Here is a 19,069-nt window from a genome sequence, read left to right as displayed (position 1 = left end):
GTCATGCAGGTGATGCCAGGACAGTGCTTTGAGGCCTGATCCACTCTCAGTCAGAGCAGTGTTCTTTGCACTACACAGAGCCAGTTTTCATCCCAAGCCCTTTTGAGGCATCCTGGCTTCCCTGCCCCTCCCAGTCTCAGCCCTATCAACTCCCCACTGAAATCCAGCTGCTCTGCACAGTCCTATTGTCCTGGTCAGGATTATGGCACAGGGTTTACCCCAAAGGAGGGATGGTGAGAACGCCAGCCCAGTCTGCACAACTTCCTACCAGTACCTCATTCACAGGGATGAGGGTAGCCAGGCAGAAAGGCAGAACAGTGAGGAACTAGAAGGGTCTACCAGATGAGGTGTCCAAGTATGACAGGGAGCCTGGAGCAATGTGGCCCAGCAAAGCTGGTGGCTCAGCTACTGTGTAGATGGGGCCTGCTTTGTAGGTGCAGTCCGCCGGGGTGCCTGTGCCACGCCATAAGGCACATGGGCGGCCACGGTGCCCATCTCCTGAGCTCCAGCCACGTGGAACATCTGGTCATCAAAGAAGATGTGTGGGCGGATCTTCTCGAGGAGGGGGCCCTTGGGCGCTCCAGCTAGGAACAAGGCCTCATCTGTCTCCAGGCCCCAGCTGCGCAGGGTCTTGAGAGCCCGGGCCCCGGAGCTGGCTGCACTGCGTGCTGTCACCAAGTAGGTACGAATGGGGCACTCCAGCCGCAGGCCCTTGGAGTAGAACTTCTTCTGCAGCCTACCCAGTGCCTCCAGAAAGCCCTTTAAGGGGCCCTGCGAGAAGGCAAGGGAACACTGTGAGCTCTACCCCTCCCAACATTTGCTCCCTCTCCCTAAAGCACTAGAGTCTTGTTGCTTGGGGTGGGAAAGCTTCTCAGGATCCCTAAATCTTTCAGCTGGTTCTGCTGTGCCTGCTTGGGCTACAGTGTGCACCAGTGGGGCTGTAGGTGCTGATGCCAGTCTGGGGGTCTGTATTACTGTATATCGGGGCTGGGTCAGAATAACTGTACCAGGGCACATATTACAATGTATGTTCCTCCACACGCCCACCAACGTACATGGGTATTTGTCCTGCAGCTCTACACGTGTGGCCTTCTGTGCCCATCAACAGGAAGGATATTAAAAATATTTTATAGCTATTGGCCAGGCACGGTGGTTCATGCCTGTAACCCTAGCACTCTGGGAGGCCGAGGCGGGAGGATCGTTTGAGCTCAGGAGTTTGAGACCAGTCTGAGCAAGAGTGAGACCCCGTCTCTACTAAAAAAAAATATAGAAAGAAATTAACCAGACAACTAAAAATATATAGAAAAAATTAGCCAGGCATGGTGGCACATGCCTGTAGTCCCAGCTACCTAGGAGGCTGGGGCAGGAGGATCGCTTGAGCCCAGGAGTTTGAGGTTGCTGTGAGCTAGGCTGATGCCACGGCACTCTAGCCTGGGCAACAGAGTGAGACTCTGTCTTAAAAAAAAAAAAAAAAAATTTATAGCTATGGCATGGGTACCCTCCAATCAGAATGGACTCCAGCTGTAAACAGCTGGGACAGATGGACCAGTGTGTAACTGCTGACCATCAACCATGCCCATCAGGCACAAAGTGGCTCAGGTTGTCATGTTCAAGCTTTCTAGGGCCAGGGAAAGGACTTATTCTCTACAGTGCCTGGAACAATGAAGCTTAATGAGGAAGTGTGAATGAAAAACCAGATGGTGATGAAGAAAACTGCTTATCTCCAAAGCAGCTGGAAATAAGGAAAGGTGTACTTCTAGTCTTGGAGACCTCTTACTTGCCAGGTGACCTGGAGCAAGCCATGGTCTCCTGGGCCTCTCTCTGCCTACCACTCAGCGGGAAAACTGCTTAGCCCTTGATTCTCAAGGATTGCAGAGGCAACGCCCAAGAACGGAAGTGAAATGAATATTCAGGAGCCACCGATGAGGCCTGCTGAGCTCTTGGAGAGAGAGGCTCTGGGATTATTGAGCACTTGGATTTTAAAAACTCAAATGGGAGCTCCCAGTGGGGCTAGAGCAGCAGCCCCACTCCAGGGAATTTCTACAACACTCCAGGGTGTATTCTGCTCTCAGAGAGAGGTGGAGTGAGGATCCCTGTGTCTCCGGCCAAGGGATGGATGGCAGGAGGTGTCCCGCATCAAATGGTCTGCCCCAGACCCCACCCCCAGCTGGACCTCCCTGCCCCAGTGAGCGGCACCAGTCCAGCAGTTCCCTTCCCCTGTTTCCAGTGAGGGGAACGGAGCTTCCTAAGGGGGTGGGAGCTCACTCAGAGGGGTGGAGGGTCTCAGAGAGGAGGTGAGGGCTCCAGAGAAGAGAGAGGATGGCAGCTTCAGAGAGAGGTCAAGGCCTTCAGAGAGGAGCAGGGACCTCAGAGAAGGGGTAGGGACCTAGAGAGACAACACGGACTACGGGAAGGGGATGGAGACCTCAGAAATAGGGATTTGAGCTGCAAAGAGTGGGTAGGGGCTTCAGAGAGGGGCTGAGAGAGAGAGTGGAGGCTTCGGAGAGAAGATGGGAGTCCAGGGAGGGGGAAAGAGGCTCAGTGCAGGCGTGGAAGCTCACTGAGGGGTCAGGGGCCGAGTGAGAGGGATGCGGGCTTGAGGCTTGGTGAGGGGACCTGGCTGGAGTCTGGGCTGAGCCGGGGGTCTGGTTCGGGGCTGGAGTGCTGCCTTGTTCTACTCAGGGGTTCTGGGACGAGGGGGAGCACCTGGGCCAAAGGTTTGTTCTCGTGGGCCTTCTCGTGCTCAAAGAATCTGTCCAGCCCGTGGGCCTTGACGATGCGCTCCGACTCGTCCGAGAAGAGCACAGCATCCCCATCGAAGGCCACACGCAGCTGACTCTGGGACACAGCCACGTCCCTGCTGGGGCTGAAGATGGTGGCAGCTGCGATCCCTGGGTGGAGAGAGGCAAGTGTTGTCTGTTGTCAGGCTGGGCAATAGGGCCCCAGTGGAGACAGGCATCTCAGACTATCCTGTCCCACCTACCTCACCCAGAACTCAGGGCAAGTCTAATGAAGGCTAATATTAAAAATATTTAAAAACCGGTGGTACAGAGACACCAGCCAAGAAGAATGAGCAGTAGCCATAGTTCTGAAGCAGGGCTCTGAGGACCCTCACCTTGACAGGTTGCCCCTTTGGCTGCTGCTCGGTGGAGAGGTCTGGGGGAGTCCCGGAGGCAGGAGGGTGTTCAGAGGACTCAGGGCAGGAACTATTTACCAACCAGTATGAAGGAATTTCAGTCTTTCAGTACTTTAATACCTAGTAAGGTCAAGCAGGTGTGGACCAGGTGAACATCAGTCCTGGCTGAGAGGAAGGGTCCCACAGGCCGTGCCCTCCTGCCAGGGGCTCCTCACAGGCGCTGATGTAAAGTTATGGGGGGCTGGGAAGGAGCCCCAACTCTGGCTTGGCCTTGGTCACTCCCTCATGGTTGATGCTGGCAAGTCACTCACCCTCTCTGGACCAAGATAAAATTAAGGGCCTTTCCGCTCTATCTGGGGCTGAACCCCCAGGCTGCAATCTGCAGTGGGGTGGGTATGGGCACCTTCAGTCCCCAGCCACAATGACACCCAGATACGCCTTGCTCAGCACAGCCTGTTCATTTAGGGTGTCAGGAGACAACCTGGGTGGCCCCAGGAGGCAGCACGAGTGACAGCTGACTGTGTGCATAGACTCTGCAACCCTGGGCTCCTCCAGGGGGTCAAGGATGCCTGTGGGTGACTCAGGCTCGAGGCTAGAGCTGCACTGTGTGGCAGACAGCCAGTGCTGGCAGAGAACAGCTGGCTGAGCTCATGCCCTAGGCTCCATCTCTCCAAAGGCCACTTCAGCCCTGCTCTCAGGAATCTAGGATCACAAAGGCTGGGCTTAGGAAAGTGTTGGGGGGAGTGAGCAGTGCCAGCCTCACACAATTTCACTAGTCTGAGAATGCAACAAGCAGGCCCAGGCCCAGGCATCAGGCCAGGCACCTTCTCAGCTCTGCGAGTGCTGGAACCAAGATGACCCAGAGCCACCCCTACCCTGGGCAGGGCCTCCATCCTGACCACTGCCCAGCTCCCTAGCCTGAGGTCAAGTTGCAGACATACAGAGACACCCCTATATGCCAGTGCCAAGGCTGTGGCATCTGTCTGAGGAAATGCCTCTGGTTCCTGGTTTTAAAAAGCCTCTTGGAGCTCCCTAGCAGCTCAGGGCAGTGAGGCATTGGGGGAGAGAGGCCAGGCTTCCAGGCAGGAGGCAGCATGAAAGAGGAAGAGAAAAGTAAATATGTTGTTGGTTAGTAAAGAAACCTGCGACTCATGGCCAGCCTAAGGAGCCTTCTCAGGCCACGGGGTGACTCCTCTGTGGGCCTGTTTTCTTATATCCACATGCAATAGGATGTGCACCATGTTGGGAGGTCTCATACTATGGATACCACTCAACACTGGCCCTGGAGGGAGACACATGGAGGGGAATTCTCTTTGTCAGTACCTGCAGCTGGGTCTCCTAACCTCCCTCTGCACTGGCCAGCCCAGCTGCTGCAGATGCTGGCCACTTCCCAGACCCCACCGCTGAGGCTGGACTCGATACGGGTTCCCTCCCCATTGGCCCAGAGTGGGGCAGAGGCTGCATGGTCATACAGGAATCAGAGCTCAGGGAGTAGCTTTCTGGGCTGTAAGGAGGGTTTCCACGGCAACAGAAGGCTGGGTGATGCTGAGGAGTAAATGCATCCTTAACACAGGAGGGCTGGAGGTGGGAAAGTGGAATGGGGAGGGCCTTGTTTTCAGAGTTTATAGGACAGATCATAAGAATTAAGGAAAGTATGACACAGCCTCTTCTTCGTTACCACGGCAACTCCCAGCATCTGCTCAGAGCTTGAGGACCAGGCCTCCCACCCCTGCGATCCCTTTGCCTGATGCCCCATGTTCTTCCTCCTCATTTCCACTCACCCTCATCAATGGCTTCCCGCACTTTTTCCGCATCAGCTGACAAGTAGAGGTTGGTGTGATAAGCCTTGAGGTAGCAGATGGGGCTGTTCCCACCTGTCATGCAGAACCTCTCGACGAACAGGTCTGGGGAGGAGGTAGAGTACCCAGGTGAGGCAGGGTCAGCCCTAAGGGCCTCAGAGTGGCCCCGCTGTGCCCAGTGGACGCCACCTTGAGTGTGGTAGGGCAGCAGAGAGATTCTCGGTGTGATTTTAGGCCAGCGCTCCCCTTTGGAGCCCCCCCCCAATCCTTCATCCACGAAATGGGGATGATCACATCTCTAGAGCAATGACCTGGCTCACAGTAACATCCTCTTGTCAAGGAATCACAGTGCTACAAAAGTCAGGTCCCCCAACCAAGCCCGTGGGGCCCCGCCCTCCTGGCCATAGCTGATTGGACAGGGGCAGACACCTGACCAGGCTGGGCCAATCCATTTTCTCCCAGCCTGGGCTGATAGTCAGCTGGTGCCCGTGGCTGGGGAAATACTTGCTGGTTGATAAATGGCTGCTGCTCTGAGCTCCTTGAGTTACTCATCACTCCCCTCACGCCTTACGAGGACCCCTGTTCTCCACACGGTCCACAACGGAAAGGGGGGTTTCCATGGAATTACAGGGGTCCCTCAGGACCCTGCTTCAGTGCTGCAGGTGCTGTCTGTCCTGACTGCTCAGCATCCATGTTACACCCCTGCTTCCAGCAATTTGAAATCAGGATTAAAAAAATGCTAACTGCACTCTCTTGCTTGCTTAAAACAAGGCCTTCTAAACCTGCAAACATCAGTTTATTTTTCTGTCTCTCTCTCTCTCTCCCCAGACTGGATTTCTCCGCTTTTCTTGATTACGGTTTTTGTTCAGGAAAAGCGGAGAAATCCAGTTTGGGGAGAGACACTGGGGGTTGGGGGGAGGAACAAACTTGCTAAAGAAGCACAAATTAGGGTCTCACGTGGTTCAGAGAGAAGAAGAGCCCAGGAGAGATTTCCAGTCCTTGGATTCAGGCCTTTGTTGGCTCAATTTTGTTTATTTATTTCTCAGAACACTGTGGTTCTGAGACATCCCTGTAACCCAACGTAACCTAGTAAGAAATTATTCTCTTCAGCTTAAGCTAGCTCCAGAGGGTCTATTACTTTCTTTTTTTTGTTTGTTTGGTTTTTTTGGGTTTTTTTTTTTTTTTTTTTTTTTTTTTTGAGACAGTCTCACTCTGTTGCCCAAGCTAGAATGCCATGGTGTCAGCCTAGCTCACAGCAACCTCAAACTCCTGGGCTCAAGCAATCAATCCTCCTGCCTCAGCCTCCCGACTAGCTGCGACTACAGGCATGTGCCACCATGCCCGGCTAATTTTTTCTATATATGTTTTAGTTGTCCAGCTAATTTCTTTCTATATTTTTTTTTAGTAGAGACGGGGTCTCACTCTTGCTCAGGCTGGTATTGAACTCCTGAGCTCAAACGATCCGCCTGCCTCGGCCTCCCAGAGTGCTAGGATTACAGGTGTGAGCCACTGCGCCAGGCCTGGGTCTATTACTTTCAATCACGAGTTTGGACTAAGACATAAAGCCCTTTCACCCTGATAACTGGCCCTGATTCTCCCAGCAGCCTTATGGGGCCTGCTAATCCCACCACAGTTAGAGAAACTGAGGCACAGAGGCAGTAAGTGCCCTGCCCAATCCCGCTGGGAGTGGGGCCTGTGCAGTGGTATACCGGAGCTGGCTTGGACGGGTTTGCAAGAGCCGATGGTTAAACATTCTGGAATTTTGTGAGCCAGCTATGTTGTTCAGCTCCTGGTAGCTTGAAATCAGCCCTGGTAGAAATATTTATGCCCTGAAAACTGGAAATGCTGCAAATCAGGGTTTCATTTGTTTGTTTGTTTTAAAGAGCCAGTTTACCAGTACAATACGGGCTTCAGGTTCCAGTCCATACAACCCCACCCTGCAGAGGTGTGGCCCCATCCCCAGGGGGTCTGGCTGGGGCATCCCAGGGCCAAACCCCTCATGCTCACGCTCACCATAGTGGTTGATACTGTTGATGAGGCGGACACCCACTTGAGCATGGTTGTTGGTTACGAGCACAATGTCAAAGATGTCATCACTATCAGGGTACAGCTCCCGCAGCCGCTTGTTCACAGCCTCCAGAGCCTAGAAGGGACAGGGCACCCTCCAGCTCAGACCCACAAGGACTGATACCTGGAGTTGGTGGCCAGGGAGCCAATGAAGGGAGAAGAGGGGAGGTCAGGGGCTGGGCTGGGGATGAGATCAGTGCATACGAACCACCTCCTCCTAATGCCACTCTCTACCGTTGTGTGAGTTGCTTACTGTTCAGGGGCTCCCCTCTAAAGGGGTGAGGGGCTAATCCAGCCCATGTTCCACTCACCAAGCTGGTTACCAGGCATGGGGCTGCATTAGCCCAGAGAATGGGGTGGCCTCTTCTTCCCACCAAGGCTCTGTCCCCTACCCAAGCTGTGCACCTGTGGCAGGTGCATCTCCCCAGAGGGGGCCCCTTTTCCTTTCTCAGACACCCATGGAAGTGCTTCTTTCTAATCCCCACAAAGGCGCTGTATGAGCTAGTGGTGGAACTCCCCCCTCACCTTCACGAAAGGGAAGGCCGGCCCAGGGCTGAAAGGCTCATTCTCATGTTCCAGCTGGTAGCGCACGTACTCCTCCACGCCCTGCTCGGTGTAGATCCGCTGCTCCTCGTCCATGCGGAACAAGGCTCGGGAGGACACAGCAATGGTGACTGCATTCTGAGGCTTAGGCTGCAGAGGTGCAGTAGGAGGGGCTGTCACTCAGACCTGCCTCGAGGCAAGTGCTCACGTGTACGCCCCTCTGGGGACTGGGGACATGGAGAAGACCCAGGTCCAGTATCTATCCTAAAGAGGCTAGCCTTGGGCAGGGGCAGACTTAGGTCAGGACCCCATCTATGCAGGACCAGATGGGGATTGAGGGAGGTGCTGGCTCCCCCACTAGAAGCACAATCTGATGGAGGGACATGCCCTGGGGGAGTTTGCAATTTAGTTGACCATCTGGACACAACAGAAAAATGAAGACAATGTATGTGGCCAAAGTATGACTGATGCAGGAGATGATCTCCAGACTGTTTCCGTTATAAAACAAGAGCTACATGCCCTTAGGAAGAAATGGTGCCCATAAACATAATTATATAAAAAAATTTATCTCCAGCCCAGATCTGTCTCCTGAACTCCAGTCTCATGTATCGAACTGCCCCAGTTGATTAATGGACGCTCAAACTCAACATTCCCAAGGCCATTTCCTCCACCCCCAAACCTTACCTCCCTCCCCTTTCCTCATCTGAATGCTCAGCACCACCATCCACTCATCACCCAAGCAGGAGCCCGGAAGTCAGCCTCTACCCTCTTCTCCCATCATTCAGTCACCATGATGAGTCAACTCTACTAGAATCCATCTACTTCATTCTGTCCAGGCCATCATCATCTCTCACCCCTTCCGATCTGTCATTCACGCTACTGTCAGGAGATTTTTCTAATGTTCAGATCTGATCACAACCCAGCTCTTCAGTGGGGCCCACTCTTCTGAGGTCAGCAGCCTTTAGTGTGGAGTAGGAAGCCTTTCACAATAGACCCCTACCTCTCTTGCCACTTTCACCGTCCCCTTCTCTAGCTTTGCTCAATCTCACCTTTCTCCATCCGGTCACACTTTCCCCCTCTGTCTCTGAGCCTTTGCACATGCTGTTCCCTTTGTCTAGTGTGCTTTCCCTGACTCTCTGTCCAGCTAAATTCTACTCAACCTTTGGGTCTCAAACTAGATGTCCTTCACCCCTAGTCTTTTAGTTTGATACCCCTCCTAAGGATTTCCTTCTTGGTAAAATTTAACATTAAATTATAATTGCTTATTTAATTGTTTCTCTTTCTAGGCAGAGTTCTAGGGAGAAAGCAGAACCATGCCACAGTTATGAGAGAGCAGGAACCGTGAGTACCTTGTCATTATTGCATCTCTAGCGTTTAGTACTATGCCTAGCACAGAGAGGTACTCAGTAAACTTTTCGTACTTCTGAGCTTTTAATATATTTCAATATGCTTTTAATATATTTCAATGAGAAGTAATATGTGCAATGAGAAATTTAACATGAACTAGAAACTCCAGTGCAGCACCCTAATCTGTTCAGATTGCTTTATATGTAGTAGGGGCTCCGAGAACATTTTTTTTGGTTGATGGAAATTTGACAAGAATTTACTGGGTCTTTGTGCCAGGCACCTGCCCAGTGGTCCTGGTAAACACCTGGTTCCTGCTCACAGGCTGGTAGGGGAGAAAGATAGGTAAACAGAGAACTCAAATGCAGAAGGGAAGGAAACGAGTTGCTATGGTTTGAATATGTCCCCCAAAGTTCATGTGTTGCAAACTTAATCCCTGATGCAGCAGTGTTGAGAGATGAGACCTTTAAGAGGTGATTTGGTGATGAGGGCTCTGACCTCGTGAGGGGATTAATGCCATTATCATGGCAGTGGGTTAGTTATCGAAGAAGTGGGCTCCAAATAAAAGGATAAGCTTGATCTCTATTTTCTCTCTACTGCTTTCACATGGACTTCTTGCTATGTGATGCCTTCCACAATGGGATGACCCTGCCAGAGGCTGGCGCCATGCTTTTGGACTTTCCAGCTCCAGAATCATGGGCCAAATAAATTTCTGTTCCTTATAAATTACCCAGTCTGTGGTATTCTGTTATAAAAGCAGAAAACAGACTAAATAAGACGTGAGAGACAGAACAGAGAGGAAAGCGAAGTATTGGTGACAGGGGTTCAGAGATGTTGTCATGGGAGAGGAGGCCTTTGAGTGAAGCCTTGAAGGAGGAGTAGGGTGCAGGAAGGCATGGGGAGTTATGCATGTGCACAGGGCATTCACAAAGCGAGCAGCGGCCAGGGCATGTGGGGTGGGTATAGATGAGCCTAGCAGAGTAGGTAGGTGCTAGGTTACAGAGGGCCCCATAACTCCTTCCTCACTGCCATAGTTTGAATATATGTGTTACCCCCAAACTTACATGTTGAAACCTAACCCTCAAGGTGATGATGTTAATAGGTAGGTGATTAGGTCATGAGGGTGGAGCCTTCATGATGGGATTAGTGCCCTTATAAAAGGGACCCCAGAGAGCCACCTTGCTCCTTCCATTACATGAGGACACAGCTAGAAGGCACTTTCTATGAACCAGAACACAGACTCTCACCAAACACCAACTCTGCCTGCACCTTGATCTTGATCTTAGCCTCCAGAACTGTGAGAAATAAATTTCTGTTGTTTATAAGCCACCCAGTCTAAGGAACTTTGTTACAGTAGCCCAAATGGACTAAGATACCCACTCCAATGGAATAGAGAGAGAGAGGGCCACCCCAGACAGCAGCTGGACCCTTATATAGTCCCTAAGGGGGGATCAGAATATGGGTACCCAAGGGACTCACAGACACCCAGAGCGTCCTACCACATCTCTGTGTGACCTGAGCAGTCCTGGGGTCATGATTTATACTTCACAGGTGAGAAAAGAGGGGCTCAAATTGAGGTCAAGACTCATAGGTGGGCCAGGCACAGTGGCTCACACCTGTAATCCTAGCACTCTTGGAGGCCGAGGTGGGAAGATTGCTTGAGGCTAGGAGTCTGAGACCAGCCTGAGTAAGTAAGAGCGAGACCCTGTGTCTACAAGAAATAGAAAAATTAGCCGGGCATGGTGGCGCATGCCTATAGTCCCAGCTACTCAGGAGGCTGAGGCAGGAGGATCACTTGAGCCCAGGAGTTCAAGGCTGCAGTGAGCTGTGATGATACCACTGCATGCTAGCCTGGGTGACAGAGCGAGATACTGCGTCTGGAAAAAAAAAAAAAAAGACTCGGATGTACTTCAAGTTCTGGCCTGCTCTGACAGCCCTGTGGGTCATGTACTCAACCCTGGGGTCAAGAAGCCTACGCTCCAGTCAGTTGACAACGTTGAGTGTTACCATGTGACAGACACTGTGCAGGGGACATGGCAGGAAACAGTACAGGTATGATCCCTGCCCCTGTGGAGCTTATGATCCATCCCCAAGGCAGAGATTTATGCCATCTCTTAGAAAAGCACTGACCAATGGAACTTTCTGTGACAATGGAAATATTCCGTAATCTGTGCTGCCTATGTGGCTATGGAACAACTTGAAATGTGACTAGTGAGACTGAGGAACTGAATTTTTAATTTTATTTAATTTTAATTAACTTAAATAGCTACATATAATTAGTGGCTAATGTAGCTTTAGAATCTTAAAATAGGAATGGAAGTCAAAAGAGTTCCCCAATGTCATGTGGTGCACCTCAATTTGCATTTGACTTTTAACCCCAACCCAGACGGTGTATGTGGCTGGCAGGGACTGTGTAAGGCAGTGGTGGGACAGGGGCTTCTCCTCCAAGACTCTACCCAAACGCCTCTCCCAGTTGCTGGCCACACTACCGTGCATCTGTGTGTCCTAAGGGTGGGGAGACCCTCTCATAACCCAGGGAGCCTGTAGGCCTCAGCTGAGCGTGACCCACGCTGGGCTTACTGCCCCTGGGACAGGCCCATCATGCCTTCAAGAACAGAGGACCAGCTGCCCTCTGGCCCCTTCAGGCAGGTTCCCAAGTCAGCTGCTCCAGCCTAGGCAGCTAGCCAAACTCACACTACTCACTTTCTGTCCCACAGTCCCTGCCAGACCGCCAAGTCCTGGGTCCCCTCTGGCTGACCTACCTAGACCCCATCCCACCCACCCATGGCCATTGTAAGAAAAACGTCCTGGCTGCCTCAGCCCCAAGAGTCTCTACTTCTCTCTTTCACAGATGGAGAAATAGGCTCAGAGAGGGGCAGAGTATTACTCGAGGTCACACAGCAAAGTCAAGGCAGAGCCAGGGTGAGATCCCAAGTCCCTGGGCTCTAGCCTGGGCACTGTCCATGCAGCAGTCCTTTTAGTGTGCCCCTCCCTCCTCAGTAGCTCCCAGAAAATCTTGTCACCTGCCACTTCAGCCACTTCCCTGGAAACACCTCCCCCAGCCCTCCCTTTCCAGATGGGGGGAAATGTTGAGGGACCCCCCCATACCCTCAGATTGAGGTTTCTAAGGGCAGGGCTGTCTTCCCACTGAGACCGCTGTGCCACAGTAAGGGTGAGGTGGAGTCTAAGGGCAAGAGGGCATACACTGCTGTGGGAAATCCGCGTCCCTGCTAGGATAGATGACAGCCTGTCCAGGCTCCAGGCTGAGCTGAGGGAACAGGTGAAAGAAGCCACCATGTAGAGACCCTCTTGGACCTGGCTGCAGAGGGTGGTCAGCTGGTCATGTGTTGTCAGGAGCACCCAGGAACAGGTCCTCCAGAAATCAGAAAGAAGCCCAGATCCTGGACTGGGAATGGGATCAGAACAACTCAGGGAACCGAGGTCCTGCCGGCTCTGCCTTCCAGTGGGGCTGAGGGACAGGCAGACGACTCTGGGTTGGCGGATGCGGACGGAGGGCAGCCCACCCCACCTGGCCTGCCTGAGGATCTCCCATTTAGGCCAACATGATTCTGCCTATTGGGCCCAAGATACGAACATAGCCAAAAAGCTGTTCTTTCTAGCAGGACGGCGAGGGAGAAGTGCAGCTGGAGGAGAGGGGGACAGGGTAGCTCTGGACTGAGGAAGGGCTCTGACCCCATGAGGAGAGGGCCTCCGATGGGTCTTGGGGTTAAATATTTCACTCAGGCCCCTGGGAATGAGAATAAGTCCAGGCTAGACCCCGATGGGGCTCACAAGGCCTAATGCTCCCAAAATAGCCTGTGGGAAGAGGGGCTACTGCAGGAAGGAATAGCAGCCAGGAAACCTCCAGGCTCCTTGCCTCCCAGAGAGCTGTGAAGGTCAGGGCTGACCTAGGGGCCAAGGCTGACTGCTGGGCCTGGGCTCTCCTGTTCCCTGGTGCTTGGGGAAGAAAGGGATTTTGAGCATTGATGCATTCACTATGCCAGACCCCAGTCTCTGTCCCCTCCTCTCCAGTTCTCAGTCCACAACATTCTAAGCTTCCTCTTCAGGCAGGGACCAGCCTTCTCACTGGTATGCCCGCTGCCAGGCTCACCCTTTCCAATCCATCCGGCACGATGCCCCAGAGTGAGCTTTCTAAAATAAAAATGGGATCAAGTTAATTCCCTGCTGAAAAGTCCTGCAATTGCTGAGTAATGGTTTTTGTATATTTTTTAAAAGTAGGTTGACCTTTTATTCAAATGAACTCCTGGGTGAACCCTAACATGTAAACCAGATATTGCCATATTTAATTGGTATACATTAATTTTACAAATTAAAATGCATTACATATATGTATTACATACATATACATATAATGTACTTATTATAGAGTCAATCAATGAAAGGAGCACAGTTGTTTGGATGACAACATATTTGAAATTAGGGGTTAGGATATTAGTGCAAATTTAAGCTTCAGCATCCAGCCAATTTGTTTCTGTGTTTGCTTTTGCACAGTATTGAGAAAGTCCTGATTCACAACAATAAGTGGTTGCAAACGGTAAGAGCATTTTTGTTTTGCTTTGTTTTAAACTGCAAGCTTTGCAATCTCAAGATGCTCTCCTAGCCCAGGCACAGTGGCACATGCCTGTAATCCTAGCACTCTGGGAGGCCGAGGTGGGAGGATCCCTTGAGGCCAGGAGTTCAAGACCAGCCTGAGCAAGAGTGAGACCCTGAATATACTAAAAATTAGCCGGGCATTATGGTATGTGCCTATAGTCCCTAGCTACTCACAAAGCTGAGGCAGGAGTATTGCTTGAGCCCAGGAGTTGGAGGTTGCAATGAATTACGATGATGCCACTGTACTCTACCTAGGGTGACAGAGCAAGACTCTGTCTCAAAAAAAAAAAAAATGCTCTCCTACCACAGGAAACATTTATTCTGAAGTTTGCTAAAAAATAATCAACCTGTAGCACAAGTTAGTATGTGAGTGGTCTTCAAGGTGCTAAAATGTCCACCTAACGCATTTGAGTGAGTTGAGTTTTATTACACATTTTTAATTGTTTAAAACATAGTTTGAAGAAAGAAAATAAATTGGATTCACATGTGTGCAGACTTCCTGAAACATGGGGCTCCACAGAACCCAGTTTGAAAATCCCTGACTCCACTGCCTAAGGTCCAGGCTCCTTAACAAGACCCTCGAGGCCCTCCATGGTCTCTCACACATTCCTCCAACTCTTTCCCCAACAATCCTGCATTCTCCCCCTCACTACTTTCTCAGGAACAGAGTCCTGAGTTTCAAAGACATCTCCATGCCTTTTGCCCATCCTATTTCCCTAGCTCTGCCTGGGAAACTCCACCTGCTAAGGCTTTAACATCAGCTCAAATGCCACCTCGACAAAGCTTTCCCCATCTGAAGTCATTCCCTCCCCGTGCTACCACTGCATCGTGTAGGGTCTTTTACTGCGCACCAACCATGCCCAGAGCCTCTGTCTGTGCACTACGATCGCCTAAGGCAGGGACTCAGCTGAGTTAATTTCTCAATCGCTACCTCCCAGCCACAGCCTGGAAGCGTGAAGTGAATGACTCCTTACAGGACGGGCCTCCTGGAGAAGGGGCTTTGGAGGGAAGCAGCGGGATGCTTTAAGATCAAGCTGGAGACTGCTCTGGGCCAACCTCAACCCTCAGTCCCCTCCCCAAGCTCTGAGATCTAGGAAGCTGGAGTGAGCAAGGCCCAAGGGGCAGACTGGGGTATCATGAACTTGTCCGGTGGAGGAGAAGAGTTCTCTCCTCTGCGTGAGTCCCCAAAGGGCTGACACCACCACGCGGGTTGCAGGGATGTTAATGCCACTGCGAGGGGAGCACAGCCTGCAGGTGGGGCGCAGAGTCCAGCGTTGGGAGCCAGGAACCCGGGGCGCCAAGTCCAGACCCAGAGTGCGGATCCCACTGCCTGGAGCAAGCAGCTCCCTTCCCTTAGGACATGGGGAGCACAGCGCCCCGAGCCCAGGGCGCAGAGCTCTGATCCAGAGCCCGAATGCAGAGGCTCGGGCGGTCCGGAGTCCGACGCCCAGATGGCGGAGACCAGAGCGCACAGCGAGGAGCTGGGTTTCCAGAGTCTGCTGACCCGAGCCGGGGGCGCTTGGGCAGACGCTGCTGACCGGATTTGCCAACAAGTGTTGTCCGTGCTCCCCGGCTGCCCGGGAGAGGCTGGGGCTGCGGGCCACTAGCTGGGCCCTGATGACAGCATGGGGGAGGGGGATCCTGGCGTGGAACCCGAGTCAGGGGAAAAAAACACCGGAGCAGAGCTCCCAAAATAAACCCGAGCCCGCGCCAACCGCTGGGCGCATTCTGGGGCTGAGGAACTGCGTGCCCTCCCGGAGGGGCGCCACGGGTACCTTCCCGGGGGACGACCCCTCCTCCGGGGTGACCCTTCTCCCGCCTCCCCGTATCCATGTCTTGCTTTTACCGATTTGGGTTTCTTCTTGGGCGCGAGGTTGTCGTAGAAAGTCTTGGCTTCCTCCCAGCGCGGAGCCGCGGCGGTCTCTGCTCCAGGCCCGGGCTCGCGGGGCTCCCGGGGCTCCCCAGGTTCCATGCTCCGGCTCTGACCCGGCCCGGCCGGAGCCGGCGGCGGCGGAGACGCGGAGCTCACGGGGCTGCAGGAGGGAGGCGCGTCCCGGGCGAGAGAAGGGGGAGGGCGCGCTGTGAGCCCGGAGCCCCGCCCGCCGGCGGCGCGGTGGGGGGGTTGTCCAACTCGCGTCGCCTGTGTGTTGCGCTGCTGCTGCTGCTGTACGTGTGCCGAGGGACGGCTGAGCCTTCCTCCCCCGATCGACCCACGCCCGAGGCGAGCGGGAGGGGTGCCTCTCCGGCTTTCTGGAGCAGGGGGCCTGAGGATTCTGCGGATTCGGGATTTTGAGAATGATGTTCTTCGCAGGTGTTCAAGGGCACCAAGAGAGGAGAGGCCTGACAATTTTTTCCCCTGGGATAGTGATCCCCCAAAAAGAAAATGAAAACCTAGCCACCTCCCCCCAAAAGCCAGCCCTGCATTTTTCGTCTCGGTTGCCAGGACCCTGGGACCCTGAGCGGTGTCCCTAAGAACCCTGTCTAGGAGGAGATGGATGGACAGCTCCATCCACGAGCAGAAGCCTGCTCCCAGCGGGGAGCGCAGTGCATGGCACAGCCGGGCAGCTTTCTCACACCAAGGCGGAGGGGTCCTTGAAGTCCGTGGAGAGGCCAGGCTCCCCTTGGCCTGGAGCGGGACGCAAACCGGAGAGACTCTGGGGGACTCAGAACCCGAATTCTTACTGGCCCCGTGGTGGCCGTCAGCGGGCGCGCGTTCCAAGGTCCCACCTGCCCAGCTTGGAGCAGCTAGTTATGTGCTATGAAGGGGCTGGAGACAGCGAGGGCAGAAGAGGGGCCTCGAACCAAACAATCTTAGATTGCCATCCTGGAATTCCAGAGTGTACTCCCTCTTGGTGCAGAGCCCTGTACTAGTCCCAGGATGCAGGCACAAGTGTCACCCATCCCTAAGCACAGGCCAGGTAGCAGACAAGTAGGCTCCCTCAGAGGTGTGCACAGGTGGGTGGAAGAAGCAAGAGAAAATACTGGATTAGCTAGGAGGGCGGCTGACAGGGAGTGAGTACAGAATGGAGGAATCTGCTCAGCCTCCAACATGTCCTGGAAGGAACCAACCAAGCCTTGTGTGGGAGGAAAAGGGAAATAACAATAATAAAAAGTTTTAGGATTAGGAGGAAGTATGTTTAGACTTGTGTCCTTCAGGCTTAGTAGATTGTTTCCAGAGATGGCCCTAAAACCTTTCACATCCTGCCTGCCCTGTGCCAATGTGACTGTGACACTCCTCCCATCCAGAAGTGGAGTTGAGTCTCAGTTGGCCCTATGACTTGCTTTGGCCAGTAGAATGCAGTGGAGTGATGTGTGGTTTCCAAGCTTAAGTCTCTAGTCCATTTTTGCCCTCTTGGGAGCCAGCTACTCTGTAAAGAAGTCTAGACTATCCTGCTGGAAAGGCCACATGGTGAGACACAGAGGCCCTGGAGGATTAAGAAGCCATGGAGGAGAACTGAGGTTCCCCAGGCAACTGTCGGCACCAACTGCCAGATGTGTGAGTGAGGCCAGCATGACTGTTCCAGCCCCAGCTGAGCTCCTGGTGGAATGCAGCTGTGTGGGTGGCCACAGCCAACATGACCATCTGCAGCAGTAAAACCTTCCTGCTGAGCACAGCCAACTCACAGAATCATGAAAGACATATATTGTTGTTTTTTAAGCACAAAGTTTTGGGGTCATTTGTTACACAGCAATAAATAATTGAAAGGGGTCTATTATTCTCAGGTGCCTCATGGAGAAGAAAGTTGAGGTCACTTAAGAAGAACATATAGAGTGGTTATTTGGGTGGGAATGAGTACTTGACGCAAAAGGAAACCATCCTCATGCTGGCCAGTGACTTTTGACCTGTGTGACTGCCTTGAAAAGGTGACCTGGGCCAATCAGATGCCTCTTTCTCAGGAATTTGGAATTGGGAAGCAGGGGCTGAGTAGTCAACCACAGGAATAGAAGCTGAGGATGCTGTGAAATGCCATGGGCTCCCAAGAGACCTGGCTGAGCCTCAGCAGGCTGCAGTTATGCTCGGTGTAAAGCTGAGAGGGGGCAGAAACTCTGTGAGCAGAAAGATTTGATCAGCATATGGAGATGGGGAAAGATGTGCAGAGGGCAAGCGGGACCCCATGAGAGACTCTCCCGAGAGGGAGCTGCCTCTGCTCCTGAGGCCAGGCTATGGTGCCCATCCCTAAGTTTAAATGAGATTCTCCACATCACTTCAACAAATGCCCCAAAGAGGAAAGGCAGGGGCTACTGGTTTTGCTTGACTAGCCACGTTTCCCAGGCTCTGCTAATACCAAGCCCTGCCTTCCTGATTCCCTGGTCAAGAAGTAGACATGTGTGAATGAGACCTGACCAATTGTAGAGCCCTAATGTCCCTGGACACAGTGAATGATTGATCCAGGGATGACTGCGTGACCCAAGTTAGGCCACACTCCAGCACTTGTATTCAGGGATGCTGGGAGATGTACCTCTATTTTCTCTGGGGTTATTAATCTGGGGCAATATGAGCTGGGAACACATCTTTTTCCATGGGAGGTGAAAGAAGATTGAAGAAGGACAATGGGGTCACAGAGAGAAACAGAATCAGGGAGGGAGAGAAGGTGCAACATTGAGCCTCTAGACCCAACAGTACCTGAACTTCCCAATTCCATGAGCCAATATGCCTCCCTTTTTGCTTAAGCTTGTTTGAGTTGGGTTTTGTTCACTTGCAACCCAAAGTCCCAACTAACCTATTCCCCTTTATTCACGCTGCCATGAGTAGGCTGCTGTTCCTTAACTTCACAGGATCCTACCCACGCTCCTGGGTCCGTCCCTTTAAGAACTTTCCCTAGATCCCTCCTTGGAAGGGTTAGAGAACTTGATCCTCAACTGTTCTTTCCACCCTTCCAGACTGCTGCCTGTCACTCCCTTCTAGCTGCTGGGTGCAGGGATTCCCTGGCTCTGCGTTCCTGGACTCCAGCCAGCACTTTCCCTCCAGGTCCAGTGCTTCCTCACATGAATAAGCTGGGAACAGACCCCTTCAAGCATGACTGCAGAGTCCCCACACCTGAACTGCTCCCCTGGGCAGCCCTGCTCCAGCATGCCTGGCCCTGTTGGCTGGTATTTAGCAAGACCTAGGGCAGTTGCCACCTCCTCCATGAAGCCATCATTCCCCTTTGCTCCTTACCTTCCCACCCCCACCAGACAGGATCCTTCCTCCTCTGAAAGCCACAGCTCAGGGTCCCTTATCTCCCTTTTTGCATTCTGACTTGGATTCACACCCGTGGCTAAGAGAGCACAATAAGCAGTGGCCTTGACGTTAGGAGGCCTGAGTTCAAGTTTCAGCTTTATCATTCTATGAGCCTCTGTTTCCTTGTCTTAAAAAAAAATGGACACTTAAATGTGTGCTGGGCTCAGCTGACAGCAGATCACAGGGCAAGTGTTTGTTGACTATCAGGGACTGTGTACACATGAAGGGCCAATTGTTTGAGGGCTGGGAGGGCCTCACAGAGAAGGAGATAATCGAAACAGGGGAGTGGGTGACCCAGGGAAGTGCAACGGCTTATGCACAAGCACGGAAGCATAAGAGACCCCT

The 19,069-nt window shown here is 52.7% G+C and overlaps 1 protein-coding gene across 1 annotated transcript; it reads right to left on the bottom strand.

Annotated features, from left to right (window-relative positions):
- Window positions 1-285: 285 nt before the first annotated feature.
- NT5C1A (5'-nucleotidase, cytosolic IA) lies at window positions 286-15,518 on the bottom strand. Its single transcript, XM_045548175.1, has 6 exons — window positions 15,350-15,518; window positions 7,528-7,695; window positions 6,949-7,078; window positions 4,918-5,040; window positions 2,707-2,891; window positions 286-771 (listed from the first exon to the last, which is right to left on the bottom strand). The coding sequence occupies exons 1-6, from the start codon at window positions 15,473-15,475 to the stop codon at window positions 406-408; spliced, it is 1,098 nt and encodes a 365-aa protein (XP_045404131.1). The 5' UTR covers window positions 15,476-15,518; the 3' UTR covers window positions 286-405.
- Window positions 15,519-19,069: the final 3,551 nt, after the last annotated feature.

The sequence above is a fragment of the Lemur catta genome, chromosome 3 (assembly GCF_020740605.2).
Source record: "Lemur catta isolate mLemCat1 chromosome 3, mLemCat1.pri, whole genome shotgun sequence".
Taxonomy (NCBI): Eukaryota; Metazoa; Chordata; class Mammalia; order Primates; family Lemuridae; genus Lemur; species Lemur catta.
The sequence above is the reverse complement of the archived record's forward strand: the minus strand, read 5'-3'. Positions and strand labels throughout refer to the sequence as shown.